The 17,350-nt window shown below is 35.8% G+C and overlaps 1 protein-coding gene and 1 pseudogene across 4 annotated transcripts in view; one reads left to right on the plus strand and one right to left on the minus strand.

Annotated features, from left to right (window-relative positions):
* The window catches only part of MAGT1 (magnesium transporter 1), a 47,769-nt gene that overhangs the window by 12,149 nt on the left and 18,270 nt on the right, over nt 1-17,350 (plus strand). For 3 of the 4 annotated variants that reach the window (XM_019932184.3, XM_019932181.3, XM_019932183.3), the window contains 2 exons: nt 4,222-4,391; nt 6,924-7,041. In XM_019932184.3, coding sequence (XP_019787743.2) covers nt 4,222-4,391; nt 6,924-7,041 — 288 coding nt within the window. The remainder of the gene's footprint in view (nt 1-4,221; nt 4,392-6,923; nt 7,042-17,350) is intronic. The other variant, XM_073799299.1, reaches the window with a different exon arrangement.
* On the minus strand, nt 8,957-9,769 carry LOC109549480 (general transcription factor IIE subunit 2 pseudogene; annotated as a pseudogene).

The raw sequence follows: 17,350 nt of genomic DNA on the forward strand, positions 1-17,350 counted from the left end.
AAGTTTAAAACTAGTTCATTTTAAAAAAAATGAACTGAGAAAGTAACCTAATTAATTGCCTCGGTAATAAGCAGTCTTTTGAGGTAATAATCCCATTTATAAGAGCTTTAAAGAGAATTTGTAATTCCTTTGAACTAATTTCTTCTACTTGATAAGTTATTTGGGGATTGTATAGCCAGAAATCTGGTCTTTCCAGTCTGTTAATAAACAAGAAGAGGAATATAATACATTTTTTACATAGACCTATTCAAGACTTTGTTTAAGAAGACTCCACATGTTTACCACTAATTCAAAGCACATACATTTGTTTTATTGGAATGATCATATATCTATGTGGTTGAATAGAGATAGACTATTTGAAACTATACCTGTTACTGCTTTACATTTTTTTTTCTAAAAGAGCCCGAAATAGTATCTGTAGCCATGGTGAATAAAATAGGCAAATTATGTTTGAATTTGCTGGTAACTGTCAAATTTAATTTGAAAATATAACAGAATTAATGACTGCTTTAGAATATAGAATGCATATTTTCTGTGAACTAATATTGTTCTCTTAGCCAAGAGGATCATTAAGTCTGTATCAAATAATAAGAATTCATTTTTTAGAAAAACTGAGTTTAATTTATGCAGCCTTATTTTAAATCAAATATCCCTATTCTTGACAATTTTTGGTAACTAATTCTACTGCTAAAGATGAACTAGCCTCCACCCCTTGTTCCTTGTCCTATCTGCCTTCTAGTTCACTCTCTTCCACTGCCTTTACCACCAACCTGTTTCCTTTTTTTTAAAATTGAAGTATAGTTGATGTACAATGTTGTGTTAGTTTTAGATGTACAGCACAGTGATTCAGTTATACACATATGTATTCTTTTTCAGATTCTTTTCCCTTGTAGGTTATTACAAAATATTGAGTATAGTTCCCTGTGCTATACAGTAGGTCCTTGTTGGTTATCTATTTTATATATAGTTCTGTGTATATGTTAATCCCAAATTCCTAATTTATCCCTCCCCCAACAACCTGTTTCCTATCATTCATTGTTCCACAAGTCTTGTTAATTATTTGTTATACCAGTCTTCTGCGAGTGTATATATTTCTCTGTGGGCTTATTAGAGACTATATTCATTTTTCCATGTGTAGCATATTCATTTTGTGGCTCTTACTGGAATTACTTTATATCTGCTACAAAACTATTTTTTATGCCATCTTTCTCTATTGTTCATAGAAGTGTACTCAGGAAGTAAAATTTTTTTCAGTATTGCCTGAATTCAAGCATGCTTTAAAGGTAAATCATGCATTTTTAGAATCCATGTTATTGTTGCCTTCCTGAAATTAAAAAAAATCCCATTTCTATTAAGTGTTTATGTGTGTAATCGTCTTTTTTTCCTTATATGTTGATGATGCAAGTGAGTCCATTCCCAGCTGGGTTCTGTTAAATAGAAATTCAGTACACACTAACTGAATGCCTACTATATGGTAAAGTACTATGTGTGTCTGCTCTCTAGTAGCTAATAATCTAGAGAAGGAAACAGATATCAAATTGTCTTAGAATGATAAGTGCTATAACACAGGTAAAAAGTGTTGTGAAACATCTAGCAGGGGTGGGGGGATTAATATGCTTGTGTCCTGGTTCCTTGACCACCTAGGAAAACCATTTAGGGTCATTCAATTAAAACCCACTAAACCCACTAGACGTGCATTCTTTGAGAATTTTGTTGGGATGACTAAAGCCACAGAAGCCATTCTTATTGGTTCCAGGGATTATTTTTCTTAGCCTAAGTCTGAGGCAACTCATTTGCATTACTGACACCTATCTTTCAAAGAGTGCTATCTTTCTATTAGGTTCCTGATCCACTTCCCAACTGAAAAGGCACATCCTAACATCTGTTCTTTGATGATTGAATTTAATGAGAAGGAACTATTTTTAAAGTTTGAATGCCAGTGCCCTGGCCAAACTTCAGTGTAAGTAATGGGAAATGTAATTGGTCAAATGCTTCTGAATAGTGAACCACTCCATGATTTCCCAGCCCTTTACAAACATATCCCTATAAAGAAGAACAAAACCATAAATTAGCATTAACTCTGCATTGAGATTCTTCTGCACTTCTTTTTTTTTATCTTTTCCCATCTTCTTACTACTCTTGCAAAGTTTGAACATAAGGGTAGAGGTGAGGGGAAGGATAAATGAATATGATTGCGTTTATTTCAAACTGAAATTCTCATTGACTAACCATGCTTCTCTTCCATTGCCTCATTGATGACTGGCTTTTAAAAAGAAACAAACAAAATGTAGCTCTTTCTTTGTGTAGACGTAAATTTTCATTTCTCCGAGTTAAATGTTTGGGAGTGCAGTTGCTGGATTGTATGGTTAGTGTATATTTTACTTACTTAATTTTTTTTAACATCTTTGTTGGAGTATAATTGCTTTACAATGGTGTGCTTGCTTAATTTTTTTTTTGTTTTTTTGTTTTGTTTTGTTTTGTTTTGTTTTGCGGTACGCGGGCCTCTCACTGTTGTGGCCTCTCCTGTTGCGGAGCACAGGCTCCGGACACGCAGGCTCAGCGGCCATGGCTCAAGGGCCCAGCCGCTCCGCGGCATGTAGGATCTTCCCGGACTGGGGCACGAACCCGTGTCCCCTTCATCGGCAGGCGGACTCTCAACCACTGCGCCACCAGGGAAGCCCTGCTTGCTTAATTTTTTAAAGAAACTGCCAAACTGTTTTCCGGAGTGACTGTACCATGGTACATTCCCACCAAAAATGTATGAGAGACCCAGTTTCTCTACGTCCTCGCCAGAATTTGGTACTGTCGCTATATTTTGTTTTAGTAATGGGTGTGTAGTGATAGCTCATTGTGCTCTTAATTTGCATTTCTGTAACGGCTGATGATGTTGAACATCTTTTTGTGTGTTTCTTTGTCATCAGTAGATCATCTTCGATGAAATCTTTTCACGTCTTGCCTATTTTGTTTGTTTTACTGTTGAGTTTTGATAGTTTTAAAAAATATATTCTAGCTACTAATCCTTTTTAGATGTGTGGTTTGTAAATATTTTCTCCCACTCTGTAGCTTGTCTTCACATTCTTATAACAGGGTCTTTCACAGAGCAAAAGTTTTTAATTTTGATGAGGTCCAGTTTACCTTTTTTTTTTCTTTTTTATGAATCGTGCTTTTGGTGTCAGGTCTAAGAACTCTTTGCCTACCCCTTGATCCTGAACATTTTCTCCCATATTTTTTTCCTAATTTTTAAATAGTTTTCATTTTTACATTTAGGTATGTGATCCATTTTTAATTAATTTTTAAAATAAATTTATTTATTTTATTTTATGTATGTATTTTTGGCTGTGTTGGGTCTTCGTTGCTTTGTGCAGGCTTTATCTCTAGTTGTGGCGAGCAGGGGCTACTCTTTGTTGCGGTGAGCCGGCTTCTCATTGTGGTGGCTTTCTCTTGTTGTGGAGCACAGGGTTTAGGCACGAGGGCTTCAGGAGTTGTGGCAGGCAAGCTCAGTAGTTGTGGCTCGTGGGCTCTAGAGTGCAAGCTCAGTAGTTGTGGCACACGGGGTTAGTTGCTCCTCAGTATGTGGGATCTTCCCGGACCAGGGCTCGAACCCGTGTCCCCTGCATTGGTAGGCGGATTCTTAACCACTGCACCACCAGGGAAACCCCTTTAATTAATTTTTGTATAAGGTGTGAAGTTTAGTTTGAGGTTCGTATTTTTGACTATGGATGTCCAGTTGCTTCAGCACCATTTATTGAAAAGGCCGTCCTTTCTGTACTGAGTTGATTTTGCACCTTTGTGAAATATCAGTTAGCTATACTTGTGTAGGTCTGTTTCTGGCTCTTGTTTCTGTTCCATTGATCTATATGTATCTATCCTTTTATGTAGCTATATAATAAACCTTAAAACAGGTAGAGTGGCTTTTCTCACTTTCTTTGGAATCTTTAGCCAATGAAAGGTTTTTTGATTTTATCTTATTTATTAAGAAATAAGTAATTCACAAAAAAGTGTAGTATTGCAATATACATTTAAATCTCATCATGAAATAATGTAATTTTAAGAATAATTATCATCGTCAGGCACAAGTACTAAATTTAATTTTTAGTTCTTTCACATTTTTTATGTACCTCTGCTTATTAGTCTTGGTTTTAAGTAAGTTATCTAGCTAAAAGAAATTTTAAATGCCAAGTTGAGAGTATTAATGGCATGCTGTCTTTGTCTTTTTTTTAGATGGTGTTATCTGAAAAGGTTAGTCAACTGATGGAATGGACCAATAAAAGGCCTGTAATAAGAATGAATGGAGACAAGTTCCGTCGCCTTGTTAAAGCCCCACCGAGAAACTACTCCGTTATTGTCATGTTCACTGCTCTCCAACTTCATAGACAATGTGTCGTGTGCAAGTATGAACTTTCAACTACACTTTAAAAATTAAATAACTCATAAGATTTTAACCATATCTCAACCCCAGAAGAATGAAATTAGTTCAGTGGGTACATAAACAATTAATGTATATACGTTACTTAGAGTGTCTGTAGTAACACATAATAGTACTACTCTTTTATAGTCTGTTCTTGATGGTCCATATTATTGGGGGAGGGACAAAGAGCAAGGATAAAGTTTCATGGTAACCATCCTAGAAATAACATAAAAAAATCTAACAATCATCTTATAAATTGGTATCAACTTATATAAATGCGTGTCAATAGCATTGATGCAGTGTTTTATTATTTGTGTGTGCTTTCAACTTCATACTCTTGTTTTATCACAACAACCCCAGAAGGTACATAAAGCAAATATTCTCTCATTTTTGGAAGAAACAGGTTCCAATATGTTAACTGGTCTACCCAAAGCTATAGATATTTATTAATGCAATAATGGTGGCTACATCCAAAATTTGGAATTACAAGAGAACTTTTTTAGAAAACAAAGATGCATGATTTAGAGGTGTTTCTATTTTCTAGATTATTTTGTAGTAATTTTAAACCTTAGAAATCGAGACTAATCTCACTTAAAATTTCATCAAACAATGGTTTGTTGATTTTATTTTACTATTTCTGAATGATCTTAGGAAAAAAGACATTTCTTTAAACAAAAGCACTATAGATAATTAAAAATAGTGGATACTAAAAAATAAAATCGCTTTTGCTTTTTGTTGTTTATTTACTTATATTTTTAGATCAGTATTGTGATCTGGGAATTCACTTTAAATGAAACGACAAAGTTACCCTGTGAAAAACTAATTTAGTAAAATCTTGGAGGCTTTCCAAATTCTGATAGCCTGAGCCCATGTGAAGGAATAGACAGCCTTCTTTCAGAATAGTGTGTTATGCTACCCCAAGCCTTTCTAACTCTTTTTAAAGGATTTTCTCCTCAGAGGTAGGAGATAGTCAAGGGATTTGGTACCAGAGTGCTTTTTTTTTTTTTTTTTAGGGATGGCTGTTATGCTGAGTATAAATTAAAAGTAAGTAGAAGAAGGAAAAACAATAGTAGGTATTAACTGTGAATAAACTTAAACTCTGGAATTACTCTATAATTCAGTCAGTTTACTCACTAGCAATCATGAGTATACAAAAATGTCAGGGAATGAACAAAGTCCTTCATAATTCTGTATTAAATGCAAATTAATGGAGTTCTTAATAACTAAAGTTTTTAATACTGTCTTACTTTTTACAAGACCAAATTGTAAATTAGCACATTTTCCTAAACTCATTCAAATAATTAAAACTAAGCAACAGCGATGTGTGTAATACTATATATTTGGTGCTATCAGGATGAAAAGTATAAGAAAGATATGCTATCATCCGGCTAGGGAAATCAGTTCCACATATGAAAATTTAGCTGGCAATATAAGACAATTTATGATTAAGTACCAACTGAATTGTGTACATAATAAATGCTATAAAATTTCAGGAAGGACATATAAGAGGAGTGGTTAGGGTTGGCCTAATGGAGAAGATAGGACTTGTACTAGGGCCAGACAGATGGATCAGATTTACATAGCAGTAGGATATTCTGATTAGAAGCAATGATGTGTGCAAGGGTACAGAGATAGGCATAAAGTGCTGGAATTAAGAGATCCTGTTTGAGGTTGAGTTGTAGTAAGGCTATATGTAAAAGCTAGATGCATTATTTGGAAATAGATGATAAAGAACTTTGAATAACCAGTGAAAGAGCTTGGAGACTGTTCTGAAGGTAATAGAAAAGCAACAATGGTTTCTGAGACGAGGAGGAGTATCAGGAAAGTAGTCATTTAGGAAGACTGATATATATTGCAATGTAAGAAGGATTGGAGGAGGAGAAAGTAGAGTTAGGGTTTTAATGTTCTAATTTCAGATATTAAGGATCTGACTTTAGATGATAACAATGAAAATAAATGGGGAAGGATAGAGTTAAAAGATAATCAGAAATGAAAAATTGTCAGATCTTAGAAACTGAAAGCATATGGGAGATCAGGGAAAAGTAAAATATGGCCTGAGGTTTCAATTAATCTCAATTCCTTAGATTCTTCTTCTTTTTCACTGTAATAATTCATCAGACTGTATTCTTACTAAGTAGCATTTTGTACTTTAGATTTCTTAAATAGATTAATATTATAGTCTAATTTCTCTGGGAAGTACTTCAACCTTGTCTTTGAACTCTTAGAAGTAATTTAGGGTATTAAAAATTGGTATAGAAACAATCTAGTTAGACTTTCTTCCAGCGAATGTTGAAGGAACTTTGAGATAAGGAGTAGGCACAAAGTATGAAGCAGAGTCAAGTAATCACTACTTCATGGTGAAATCCCCAACACTTGGTATAAGGCTTCTCTTATGCCAAAACAGTTGGCAGTGTTTTCCAAGGTTTGTCCTAACCCTGTCAGCAGAGCCTGACTTGCATTAGATTGCTTTAAAAAATGTTTTATATGTTATCTTCACAAATCCGATTGCATCCAGGCAAGCTGATGAAGAATTCCAGATCCTGGCAAACTCCTGGCGATATTCCAGTGCATTTACCAACAGGATATTTTTTGCTATGGTGGATTTTGATGAAGGCTCTGATGTATTTCAGATGGTAAGCTATTTGGTTTATTCTATTAAATAGAAATAGATAACATATGGCTAATATGGAATACCTTTATTTCAATGGCTGCAAGAAGTTAAATAAGATTTGTCTTACCTAAGATCTAGAGTAGTTAATGAGATAAAAGCTAAACTTAAGCTAAACATGAAATGTAGTGGTCAATACTAGCCTATTAGAATATGGAAATTGGGTAGAAATCAAGTAACTTTTATGTATTTTTTATTGTGGTAAAATATAATAAAAAATTACCACTTTATTTTTTTTAAAATAAATGTATTTATTTATTTATTTCTGGCTGTGTTGGGTCTTCGTTGCAGTGCATGGGCTTCTCATTGCGGTGGCTTCTTTTGTTGCAGAGCACGGGCTCTAAGCACGTGGGCTCCAGTAGTTGTGGCTCACAGGCTCTAGAGTAGTTGTGGCACACGGGCTTAGTTGCTCCGTGGCATGTGGGATCTTCCCGGACCAGGGCTTGAACCCGTGTCCCCTGCATTGGCAGGTGGATTCTTAGCCACTGTGCCACCAGGGAAGTCCCCCCTCTTTCATTTCTGATATTAGTAATTTGTGTCTTCTCTCTTTTTTCTTAGTTAGCTTGGCCTAGAGGCTTATTGATTTTACTGATCTTTTCAAAGAACAAGCTTTTGGTTTCATTGATTTTTCTCTATTGCTTTTCTACCTTCAGTTTCATTACTTTCTTCTCTAATTTTTATTATTTCTCTTCATTTACCTTTGGATTTAATTTGCTCTTTTGTTGGTTTCCTAAGATGGAAACTTAAATTATTGAGTTTAGACCTTTCTTTTTTTGCCGTATATGCATTCAGTGTTGTAAATCTCCCTGTAACCATTGCTTTTGCTGTATTCCACAGATTTGGATAAGTTCTGTTTCCATTTTCATTTAATTCAAAATACTTTTTAAGTTTTCTTGAGATTTCTTCTTTGACCTATGTGTTAATTAGAATTGTGCTGTTTAGTTTCCATGTATTTTGGAATTTTCCAGTTATCTTTCTGTTATTGGTGTCCAGTTTAATTCCATTGTGGTCTGAGGGCAGACATTGTGTGATTTCTGTTCTTTAAATTTGTTATGGTGTGTTTTATGGCCCAGAATGTGGTCTTGCTTGGCAAATTCTGTTGTTTTGGATGAAGTCTATAGATGTCAGTTATATCCAGTTGTTTAGATGGTGTTATTGAGTTCAGCTATGTCCTTACTGATTTTTTGCCTGCTGGATCTGTCCATTGGGTCTTGAAGTCTCCAACTACGATAGTAGATTTATCTATTTCTTCTTGCAGTTCTATTAGTTTTTGCCTCACATAGTTTGACACTATGTTGTTAGGCACATACATGTTAAGGATTGTATCTCTTCTTGGAGAATTGACCCCTTTTTCATCATGTAATGCCCTTTTTTATCCCTAATATCTTTCCTTGTTTTGAAGTCTGCTCTATCTGAAATGAATATAACTACTCTTGCTTTCTTTTGATTAGTGTTAGCATCGTATATTTCTTCCAGTTACTTTTTTTTCCTTCTACAATGATTTTATTATAAATATGTTCTTTTGAAATAAACAAATATTGCATTCAAGACTATCAGCAAACTTGTTCTAAGGTAATAAAAGAGGGAAAATGGAACCAGGAACCACTTAGAAGTAGAGATAAATAGCAAAGACACCTGCATGCCATGCTGACTGCCTTTCCCCCAAGAAGTAACAGGAGGTTAACGGGGACATCACATTCTCATTAGCGCATTAATGAAAATAAGCTTCGAGTATGGTAATTTGCACTAGTTCTGTAAACTGAACTGCTCCTCTCCTTGGTTCTAAGAACTAGAATGGGAAGACAGTCAGTCTTCGGATCCCAGCATCAACAACGAAGATCTTGACTTTGTAACTCTTTGCTCTCAGACAAAACTGTTCACTACTTGCCAGGAGCGATGTCAGAGTAGTCCTTCAGCACCCAGGCCAAGTGCTCATTGTGAGGCTTAAACCATCGCTTTTTCTGTGAAGCAGGCTTTTTCTTTCTCTGAATAGGGGCCACTTTCTTTGGTCCAGATTCCTGCATGGAAGAAATACCCTGTCACTTTAGATATTCTTCAGTTTTCTCCTCATCCCTTGAATCCACGGTGACACTCCTTCACAGTTTCTGAAACTTCTCATCCACAGAAAACTGACAGCTCTTATCATTGAAGAAAAGAATTTTCTTCTTATCAGGAAGGTTTACAAATGGTATCTGGTTCCCTGAATCCTTAACTGCTTTCTGGGAATTGGGCAGTCCTTCCCCAATGTCTTCTAAAAGAATTCCTCCTAAGCCTTGCTGATCATGCTTATTTAAGAGCCTAAGTAGGACCTTCTTATCTTTCAAGTTGTACTTGGGCTTGAAGGCATACTTTCCATCTATTACTTCAGTTTTGGGATTACTGACTATTGCCTCAGTCATTAGCCGATGTTTCTGCTTGAGTCCAATATCTAAATGTTGTGTTTCATCCAAAATTTTAGTAAGAGGATGTGTATCTCGTTGCTAATGCCATGTTTTCATGTAATTCAAAATCTTAGCAAGAACGCCAAACTTATATCCAGAGTGTTCTGATAGAACTTTCGAGTTAAATGATCCATTGCTATGATCAGAATTTTGTTTAGAGCTTGATGATCCTCCATGTTCTAGCTTTGCTTTCTTCTTCTTTGATGATGATCATAATGACTCAGAAGATACAGCATGGTATGTTTCCTCCATCTATTTACTTTTAATCTATATATGTGTCTATTTTAATGTGGGTTTCTTGAAGACAACATATACTTGGGTCTTGTTTTTTGAACCACTCTAACAATTTCTATCTTTTAATTGGTGCATTTAGACCATTGATATTCAAGTTGATTATTGATATAGTTGGATTACCATCTGCCATATTCATGAGTGTTTTCTGTTTTTTGCCCTTTGTTCCTATTTTTGTCTTCCAATCTTTTTCTGCCTTTTGTGGCTTTAATTGATCATTTTATATGATTCCATTTTTCTCTCCTTTTTTAGTATATTAGTTACACTTTTTTTTTTTTTGCTTTTCTTAGTTGTTGCCCTAGAGTTGGCAGAATACATTTACAGCTAATTAAAGCCCACTTTCAAATAACACTATACCACTTCATGGGTATCAAGAATACCTTATAATAACAAAATAATCCTAATCCCCCCTTCCATCCCTTGTATCATTTCTGTCATTCATTTCACTTATATATAGGCACATACACACACACACAATTGAATATATTGCTGGTGTTATTTTGAACAAACTGTTATGTGTTAGATTAATTAAGAATAAGAAAAACAAAAGTTTTTATTTTACCTTCACTTATTCCCTCTTCAGTCCCTCCCTTAATATATGTAGATCCAAGTTTCCAACCTACCTTATTTTCCTTTTCTCTAAAGAACTTCTTTTAACATTTCCTGCCTGGGATTCCCTCAATTTTTCTTTGTCTGAAAAAGTCTTTATTTCTCCTTCACTTTTGAAGAATAATTTCACAGGGTACAGGATTCTCTAAGTTGGTGTTGTTTTTTCCTCTCAACACTTTAAATATTTCACTCCGCTCTCTTCTTGTTTGCATGGTTTCTGAAGAAACATTGGATGTAATTCTTATATCTCTTCCTCTATAGGTAAGAGGAAGAGAGATTCCTCTGACTTCTTTCAGAGTTTTTTTTTTTTTTTAGATGTTGGGGGTAGGAGTTAATTAGCTTATTTATTTATTTTTGTTGTGTTGGGTCTTCGTTTCTGTGCGAGGGCTTTCTCTAGTTGTGGCAAGCGGGGGCCACTCTTCATCGCGGTGCGCGGGCCTCTCACTATCGCGGCCTCTCTGGTTGCGGAGCACAGGCTCCAGACGCGCAGGCTCAGTAGTTGTGGCTCACGGGCCTAGTTGCTCCGCGGCATGTGGGATCCTCCCAGACCAGGGCTCGAACCCGTGTCCCCTGCATTAGTAGGCAGATTCTCAACCACTGCGCCACCAGGGAAGCCCCAGAGCTTTTTTTTTATCTTTGGTTTATTTGAGTTAAATTATATGCCTGGGCATAGTTTTATTGGCATTCATCCTGCTTCATGTTCTTAGAGCTTCCTGGATCTGTGATTTGGAGTCTGACGTTATTTTGGGTTATTCTCAGTCATTAAATATTTCTTCTATTCCTTTCTCTTTCTTCTGGTATTCCCATTATGTGTATGTTACACCTTTTGTAATTGGCCCACAGTCCTTGGATATTCTGTTCTGTTTTAGTTTCCTTTTTTTTTGTCTTTGTTCTCTTTGCTTTTCAGTTTTTGAGGATTCTATTGATAGATCTTCTAGCTCAGAGATTCCTCAGACATGTCCAGTGTACTAAGTTCATTAAAGGCATTCTTCATTTCTGTTACAGTGGTTTTCATCACCAACATTTCTTTTTGGTTCTTTTTAGGATTTACATCTCTCTGCTTACATTAACCATCTGTTTTTGCATGTTGTCTACTTTATCCATTAGAGATATTAGTATATTAGTCAGTTTTGTTTAAAATTCCTGGTATGATAATTCCAACATCCCTTCCAAGTCTGGTTCTGATACTTGCTCTGTTTCTTCAAATTGTGTTTTTTTGACTTTTGATATCCCTTGTAATTTTTTTCTTCATAGCCAGACATGATGTACTAGATGAAAGGAACTGCTGTAAAGTGGCCTTTAGTAATGTGGTGTGAGGGGAGAGGGATGTTTTATAGTCCTATAATTAGATCTCAGTCTTTTAGTGAGCATATGCCTCTGGACTGTGAGCTTCACAAGAGTTTCTCAGTTTTTTCCTCCCCTCTTAGAGGACAGGATAGCTGGAGTGAACTAGAGTTCGGTATTTCCCTTCTTCCAGGTCAGTTAGGCTCTGATAATACCCCAACAGGTTAGGCTGTGGTTAACTAGTTTCCTCTGAGGACAGACCTTGTTAAGAAGAGCAGAGTTCTTTGGGGTATTTCAAAATGTTTTATTTTCCCCTCACCCTGACAGTAGCATGAGGTGATTTTTCTCCAGTATTTACTGTGGGAACCTAGTCAAGCTCCTGGAGGTAAATCTCACAATATTTTTACCCCCCTCCCCAAAACTGTGTGCTTTTGGAGTTTTTAACTCTCAGAGTTGTCCACACTGAGCCTCCAGTAATTTGTCAGTTACAGATCAGGTTTTCCTACTCTGGCAATGTTCCTGAGGCGGTTTCCACTTGTTGGTCTCTGCTCAGATAAGCCGTGACTCCCTGTATTTGCCTGTCTGTCTCTCCAGTCTTGGGGGCAGTCGTTTGCCCTGTGTCTTCCTCTCTCTTAGGGAATCCCAGAAGAGTTGTCTGCTTTTCAGTTTGTTCAGGTTTTTACTTGTTAATATGATAGAGTAGCGACTTCCAAGCTCCTTACATGCAGAACTGGAAATCATAACTTTCAACTGTATTTTTAACTTCAGCATCTGTACTAGTTTTTTTTTTTTTAATTTATTTTTGGCTGTGTTGGGTTTTTGTTGCTACACGTGGGCTTTCTCTGGTTGTGGCGAGCGGGGGCGACTCTTCATTGCGGTACGTGGGCTTCTCATTGCGGTGGCTTTTCTTGTTGCGGAGCACAGGCTCTAGGCGCGCGGGCTTCAGTAGTTGTGGCTTGTGGCCTCCGTAGTTGTGGCTCATGGGCTCTAGAGTGCAGGCTCAGTAGTTGTGGTGCACGGGCTTAGTTGCTCCGCGGCATGTGGGATCTTCCCAGACCAGAGCTCGAACCCATGTCCCCTGCCTTGGCAGGCAGATTCTTAACCACTGCGCCACCAGGGAAGCCCTGTAGTAGTTCTTTCCCCTTTGCGTATAAGGGGACATAGATGCAATCAGTAGATTCAAGGACATAGATTGAGTTTTGTCTGTTTATACATCTGTCTAACTCATATATTTGGACATATTTTACTCAACAATTGTATAAAACAGGAAAGGAAAGATTTGCGTATAACTTCTTGTTGTACACCTTTATATGAATGACTTCCCAATCCAAAAATTCATTATGTCCCAAATAAAACTCCTGTCTCTCCCACTTCCACTCAAACCCAGTCCTCTTGGGTTCTGTATCATTGGTGACACTTCTTTGTCATTCCTCTTTTTCTACAACATCTATCATCCTTTACTTCCAAGGCCTTCATCTTCTTTCATTTGAACTTACCATCCATATAATACTCTCTCGATATTGCCTGCCGTAACAGTTCCTAGAGGTTTTTTTCTAGAGGGTATTAATAAGAAAACTTGGGGGAAAATAAAATTTGGGAAACCTTAATTTAAACAAAATTAAATTTTATTTTTTACTTCAGGGTATCAAGAACTATGAAGGGTCTTGAGGTTTTATTCTACTTGCAAGCTAACAAGTGACCCTGCCACAGTTTCATAGATGCTCACAGATGACATGACACTCCTGGGTTGGAGTTAAAGGACTTTATTACTCACAACAACAAAATCCAAAGTATCAACACTTCATTGCGCTGGTTCCCTAAGCCCCACTTCCCATAGGACAATGCAAGGAAAACGAGTGGGTTGCATTATGGAAGAGGAACTCTAAGCTTTGGGAACCCAAATCTTCTATAAAGGCCAGTAAGCATGCATGCCCATTGCTTTGGAGGGAGACTCTGTTACTATCTTCCTAGGCTGTACAAACATCCTTGAGAAGATCATCCAGAACAAAGGCAGTCAGTGCCTCTGCTCACAAGACATGCATAAACATGAGAAACTGTTTTCCAACACAGGACTTCTCATAGACTTCAACATGCTGAAATGTGTTATTCCTTCCATTCTAATAGTGAGCTGTAATATGCAGAATTTCCCCAAGTATTGGACCACTTAATGGAGCATTTTAGTTGTATTCTATGGAACACACTTTTGGAAATAGTGGCATATAGACTAAAGCCAAAATTCCTTAGTCCTCCTCACTTCATGCCCTCTTTACTCCAAACACATAACCACCTTTCCCATATTAATATTATGTCATTGTTTTATTTCAACATTGTTGATCATTTCCTTCAACATAAAGTATCTTTTCTCTCTTGCTCCCTTTCTCTCCACTTTCAAAGTTCTGTTTACCCTTTAAGCCTCATTTCAGATATTCCCCTGAAGCCTTTTCAAATCCTCAAATGTGAGTCAACCCTTTTTTTATATTGTCACACTACTTTCCTTATATTTCTATTATATATATATATATCTCCAGATTCTATCTTATAGTAGAATTAACCCTAGAGTTGTTTGACAGTCCCTCTTAGAATATACTTACTTATGGGCAGAGCCAACATCCTGTAGCTATTAGTGCTAAGCACATAATAGATGTTCGGTAAATGTCAAACGGATGGATTAATGTTCAATTTTACAGTATGTCATCGTGCTGGTCATATTCTAGTCTCACACAGCTCCATAAATCAAAATCAGTATATTCATAAAACATGCTATAGCCTAAAAGGTTAGTGCATTTAGGCCTTTTTAGACCAAAGGAAACAATTTCTAAAGTTTAAGAACTGCTTTCTCATTCTCTACTATTAAAGCAAGGACTGTTTTGGAAATTAAAAATTGTAATTCCATTTATTTGAACAAGATACACATAAAGAATTTCTATTAGTGATTTGTAAAAATACAAAACCAATTTTCTTCTACGTCAAATACCTTTTAATATCAATGTTCATTTTAGAGCTATATTTAGAATTAGTGGTATAAGGATGGCAGTGTGTCCATCTGTGGAAGAAATTCAAACCTTTCTCCAAAGAACAATGTCATATGCCACAGTATACAAAAGCTAAGCATGGATGAAAAGTGGTACCTACCAAAAACAGTACATCTTATTTTGGTTCTTTAACATCTAAGGATTTTCAAAGCCTACAAGACTTTAAAAAATTTTTAAATTGAGAAAATAGGCATAACATGAAATGTACTATCTTAACCATTCTTAAATGTGGTTCAGTAATGTTCAGTACATTCAGGTTGTTGTACAACCAACCTCCAGAACTCTTTTCACCTCGTAAAACTGAAACTCTTTACACATTAAATAATTCCTTATTCCCTCTTCCTCCAGCCCCTGGCAACTATCATTCTACTTTGTCTCTATGAATTTGACTACTGTTGGTACCTCATATAAGTGGAATCATACAGTATTTGTCTTTTTGTGACTGGCTTATTTCACTTAGGATAATGTCCTCAAAGTTTATCCATGTTGTAGCATGCATCAAAATTTCCTTGCTTCTTAAGGCTGAATAATGTTGCACTGAATGTATATACCACGTTTTATTTATCCATTCATCTGTTGATGGACACTTGGGTTGCTTCCACCTTTTGGCTATTGTGAATAATGCTGCTATCAGCATAGATATACAAATATCTCTTCAAGACCCTGCTTTCAGTTGTTTTAGATTTATACCCAGAAGTAGAATTCCTAGGTCATATGGTAGTTCCATTTATTATTTTTTTAGTAGCTTCCATATTGTTTTCCATAGTGTCTGTACCATTTTGCATTATTTTTGATTTTTTGATAGTAGTTGTCCTAATGAGTGTGAGATGGTGTTGCATTGTGGTTTTGACTTGTAATTCTTTAATGATTAGTGATGTAGAACATCTTTTCATGTGCTTGTTGGCAATTTGTATATCTTTTTTGAGAAATGTCTATCCATATCCTTTGCCCAGTTTTTAATCAGTTTGTTTGGTTTTTAGTTGTAGGATTTCTTTATGTATTCTGGATATTAGCCCCTTATCAGACATATGATTTGTAGATATTTCTCCCATTCCATTGATTGCTTTTTCACTCTGTTGATTGTATCTGTAGCCTACAAGATATTTTTACAAAGCTGATTTGGTAGAAAGATGTTATACTAGTAATCATGGACATACAAATTACAATAATGGTGATACACAATATTCATCAATTAGATCAGCTTTTGGCAAGAATGTGGGGAAACAGATACCTTCCTATGTCTCTGGGTAGGAGTGTAAATTGGTACAGCCACTTCTGAAGGCGAGTTGGCTCTATCCATTTTAATTTAAGATGTTTCTGCCCCATGAACTAATTATTCCATTTCTAGAGAAACACTCTCAGATGTATACAGGGAGATATGTACATGGCTGTTCATTACAACATCATTTTTAATTGGAAAAAAAGAACTAAAATACCAACAATAGCATAATTACTTAATAAACTGTGAGAGTGAGGTCAATATATATATACATACTGTCATGGATAGATCTCTCAAACATGGTTGAATAATAAAAAGCAAATTGAAGAATATTACAGTTAATGTGATACCATTTGTGTTAAAATAAAGCACACACAAAGCAATATTTTATGTTTTCTGTTGGTACATACACATGTATATGAATAAATTCAGAAAGGTCTAGAAATGGTAATAATGGCTGCCAGAATGGACTGGAGTTGGTCCTCATAACCCTGTAATTTTTTATTTTTAATTTCATAAGGGAAATGGATTTCATATATTACCTAGTTCTTTTAGATGCATATATATATTTTAAATCCAGAGGAGGTACAATAGTCCCCTCTATCTACAGGGGATACATTCTAAGACCCTGAAACTGCAGACAATACCAAACCCTATATGTAACTGTATTTTTTCTTATACATGCATACATACCTATGATAAAGTTTAATTTATAAATTAGTACAGTAAGAGATTAGCAACAATAATAATAAAATGGAAGAATTAAAACAATATACTGTAATAAATTTATGTGAATGTGGTCTCTCTCAAAATATTTTGTTGTACAAATTTATCTTTTCCATCTTACCTTTTCTATCTTAATTAAGCACTTATCGTTTACTGTGGCTGTAATTTTTGCAATTGAGGTGGAACAGCAAAGTCAGCATGAATTTATCTTCCTTCTTCACAATTTCATGAAGATTCACTCTTACCATAGGTCTTAGCAACCTCAGCATATGATTTTTTTTCTTTCCTTATTAAGTTGAGAACTTTCACCTTTTCACTTAAAGGAAGCACTTTACAGCTTCTCTTTGGGATATCTGAATTGCCAGCATCACTACTCTTGTGTTTGGGGCCATTAAGTAAAATAAGGGTTACTTGAACATAAACATTGTGGTACCAGGACAGTTGATCTGATAACCAACACTAAGTGACTAATGGGTGGGATATGCTGGACAAAGGGATGATTCACATCCTGGGTGGTATGGCGAGAGATTTCATCACACTGCTCAGAATGGCTGCAATTTAAAATTTTTGAATTGTTTATTTCTGGAATTTTCCGTTTAGTATTTTCAGACTGAAGTTGCCCATGGGTAACTGAAACTCAGACAAGTGGGAACTGCTGTATAGCTAAACAAA

Source organism: Tursiops truncatus, chromosome X (assembly GCF_011762595.2).
Source record: "Tursiops truncatus isolate mTurTru1 chromosome X, mTurTru1.mat.Y, whole genome shotgun sequence".
Classification (NCBI taxonomy): domain Eukaryota; kingdom Metazoa; phylum Chordata; class Mammalia; order Artiodactyla; family Delphinidae; genus Tursiops; species Tursiops truncatus.